This window comes from Gossypium hirsutum, chromosome D08 (genome assembly GCF_007990345.1).
Source record: "Gossypium hirsutum isolate 1008001.06 chromosome D08, Gossypium_hirsutum_v2.1, whole genome shotgun sequence".
In the NCBI taxonomy this organism is placed as follows: domain Eukaryota; kingdom Viridiplantae; phylum Streptophyta; class Magnoliopsida; order Malvales; family Malvaceae; genus Gossypium; species Gossypium hirsutum.
In genome coordinates this window covers 63910529-63913402 of record NC_053444.1, presented here as the reverse complement: position 1 = coordinate 63913402, position 2874 = coordinate 63910529, and the positions used below count along the sequence as shown (strand labels likewise).

The following is a 2874-nucleotide window of genomic DNA, read 5'->3' as shown; positions in this document are numbered from 1 at the left end:
TTCAGAAATTGTTTCTCCATTTTATTATATCCCTAGTTTCCAGCTTATGGCTGAGAAAAATACTTTAAAAAGTACTGCAAAGTCCGTGCAAATTTAACTAAAACAAACAAATCCAGCAAGCCAACTAAAAAGCACTACAAGATAAGATTCAAACGAGGAGATATTCTCAGTCTTGGCCAAAAGCTGGAAGTTCACATCGGATTATAGTTGTCTCCAAAGTTGACATCAAACCCAAACTCGTTCTCAGTATTTTGATTCTGCATCATTGGCGGCGGAGCTACTGCTCCCACAAACTGATTGAATCCTGGTTGATCCATGGCCATATTATTCACCGGTGGGTAGCCGTAATGATTTGGTTGGGAGGATTCTGCAAATGCGGGTGATAGATGCATCAGAGACAGTTGCTTCAACGCGCCCTTCTCCTTCTTTAGCTCATGATATTTGGCTTTGGAAAACATTATTCCAACATCAGGTTTTGGCTCATTAGAAATAAAGAAAGAAATTAAGAGAGAGGGTGAGGGTGAGGGTGAGGGGTATATATATAATAAGGAAAACCTTCTTTCAACATAATCTCTCCAGAGAGGACTGACAGCTTTTCCTTCATGGAACCATTCTCCGCTCGCAGCAATGAGTTCTGAGCATCAGCATCTCTGATCTTGGGATAGGCGGCCACCACTTCTGCCTGTGCAGATATAAAGATAATGTAAGGGTTTAGCAGCAAAAGAAATTTAAAGTGCATGAATATTTCCCTACTAATTTAATATGAGATGTTCATTTAACCGTACTATGGAAGTATAAATTCTTATATTGCAATTACTGAATTATGTCTGGGTTCATTTAACATGAGGTGTTATTAGGAATTTTGTTTGGGTTCGATTATGATAATGACAAATCAAGGATTGATGAAACAATCATATTGCAATGTGATGATGAAAAATATCGTGCAAGAGTTTGGGAAATTTTTTGGGATGTGCGTATGAAAGGGAAAGTTGAGGATATGACGACAGGTATTGATATGGAGTCAATGTCAGGTTTTGATGATACCAATAAATGTAGGAGATCCAATATGATGCCGGAAAAATATTGGAGGAGAGTCCCAAATTCAGTTTACAACTGATAATAATGAAAAAGAGGTTTCCAGTGGAAGATTCGTTCATGGCCTATGAGTTGGCTGCAACTTGCAGCTACTAAGTTGGGTTATTTCAACAAGTGGCTTGATGATAATAATTGGGCTTTAGAAGCTAGGAATGAACAAGTGGATGCCATGGTTAGTAGGTAGCTACTAACAAGCTGACTGGGTTAGGAATAATGTTATTTGAAATGCTAAATGGAGTCTGACTTTAGTAAATTTTCTTGTGGTTTGAATTTATTTTTTTCTTAGTTAGGTTTTAAATCTTGTAATTGTTTTTATATTGAGGTTTAAATTTTATTTCGTTGTTTTTATATTAGGGTTTGAATTTTTTTTTGTTTAAGTTAGTCCATGAAAACCCTAGAGTTTAGACTTTAATGTAAGAAAAATTGTCAAGTTCAGATCTAAATATAGAAACAATTGTTAAGTTCAAAGATTAGCTTGGATCAAAAAAATTTAAGCCTCAATGTGAGAACAATTGTCAAGTTCATACCTAGACAAAAAAAAATTAGACTCCAATGTGAAAAAGTTGTCAAATTTAAACCCTAAATAATTATTTAACCCAATACAAATCCATCCTGTTTAAAGAACGAATGCAAATATGTGTGTAGTAAGAGAGGATTGAGAGGAGATGGATGAGTCCCTAGTGTGTTTGGATTAGGCAATGGGATGAAAACAGCTTTGGAGTAATTTGTTACCCCTAGGCTAGGAGCAGAGAGTTGTGGACTTGATGATGATTTGACAAATTCATAATTTTTTTAATGGTAGAACTGGTGTTACAATAAAGCATTGGTAGGATTTAGTGACTGTATTTTGGAGGTTTAGCATTGAGATTTTTCAAATTTGGTTTCTCTAGCATCTTTTCTAAGGTGATCAAAACAGAATTATGTTTAAGACTTTTTAAGTAATAATTTGATTGGAAGGGCTTTTCCTTTTAGGTGAATTGGGTGTAAGATATGTTCATCTTTATAACCTCCTTCAGGTTTCTTGGGAACTAAAAACTTTGCCTCACAAAAATATTTATATTTAAATAAGTTGTTTGCAAATAATAAAAGAATTATTATATTTTTTTATATAAATACAGTGCGTGGCGAATTCTAGAATTAAGTTTTGGGTTCTAATAAAAATTTCAAAAATTTTAAGATTTTAAAGAGATTTAAAAAAAATTGAAGTTCTAATTAAAATTTTCATGAGATTAATAAAAATTTTCAAAAATAGAAGGTGCCTAATTGAAATTTTTTAAAATTTTTAAGAGAAAAATTAGATTTTCTCAAAAATTTTGGGGGCCACCCCTATGCCTCATAAAGACCCGATATTGAATATAATCATTTTCATGTTTAAAAGTGTTAATGGGATAAGTTAGATTCAACCAGATCTATGTATGGTATCAATATCATAATAGTTACTTAAATTCGATTTGATTATATTTATAGACGGTTAACTTAAACTCATATTTACATAATATATTTACATAAACAACTAGTTATTTTTTTAATGTTTTTATCTCTGTCCTAATTATTCTATATATTTAATTTTTTTAAAAACAATATATTCTATATACACCTGTGACTACACAATTTTATTTGTAAACAGTGTGGTAAATATTTTCTTTTAGGATTTTAAATAAGATACTAAAGGTTTTCAAAGTGGCGTCTTTGTATAACTAATAATGTGACGTCATTATATTGATTATATGTTTTATTCTTTCCATGCAACATACGTACTATTAGTTTGATGATTCTTTT

General features: G+C 31.9%; 1 protein-coding gene across 1 annotated transcript; it reads right to left on the bottom strand.

Moving 5' to 3' along the window:
- Positions 1-901, bottom strand: LOC107933767 (uncharacterized). Its single transcript, XM_016866051.2, has 2 exons — positions 556-901; positions 1-445 (listed from the first exon to the last, which is right to left on the bottom strand). Exons 1-2 carry the CDS (start codon positions 737-739, stop codon positions 192-194), a joined length of 438 nt encoding a protein of 145 aa, XP_016721540.1. The 5' UTR covers positions 740-901; the 3' UTR covers positions 1-191.
- Positions 902-2874: the final 1973 nt, after the last annotated feature.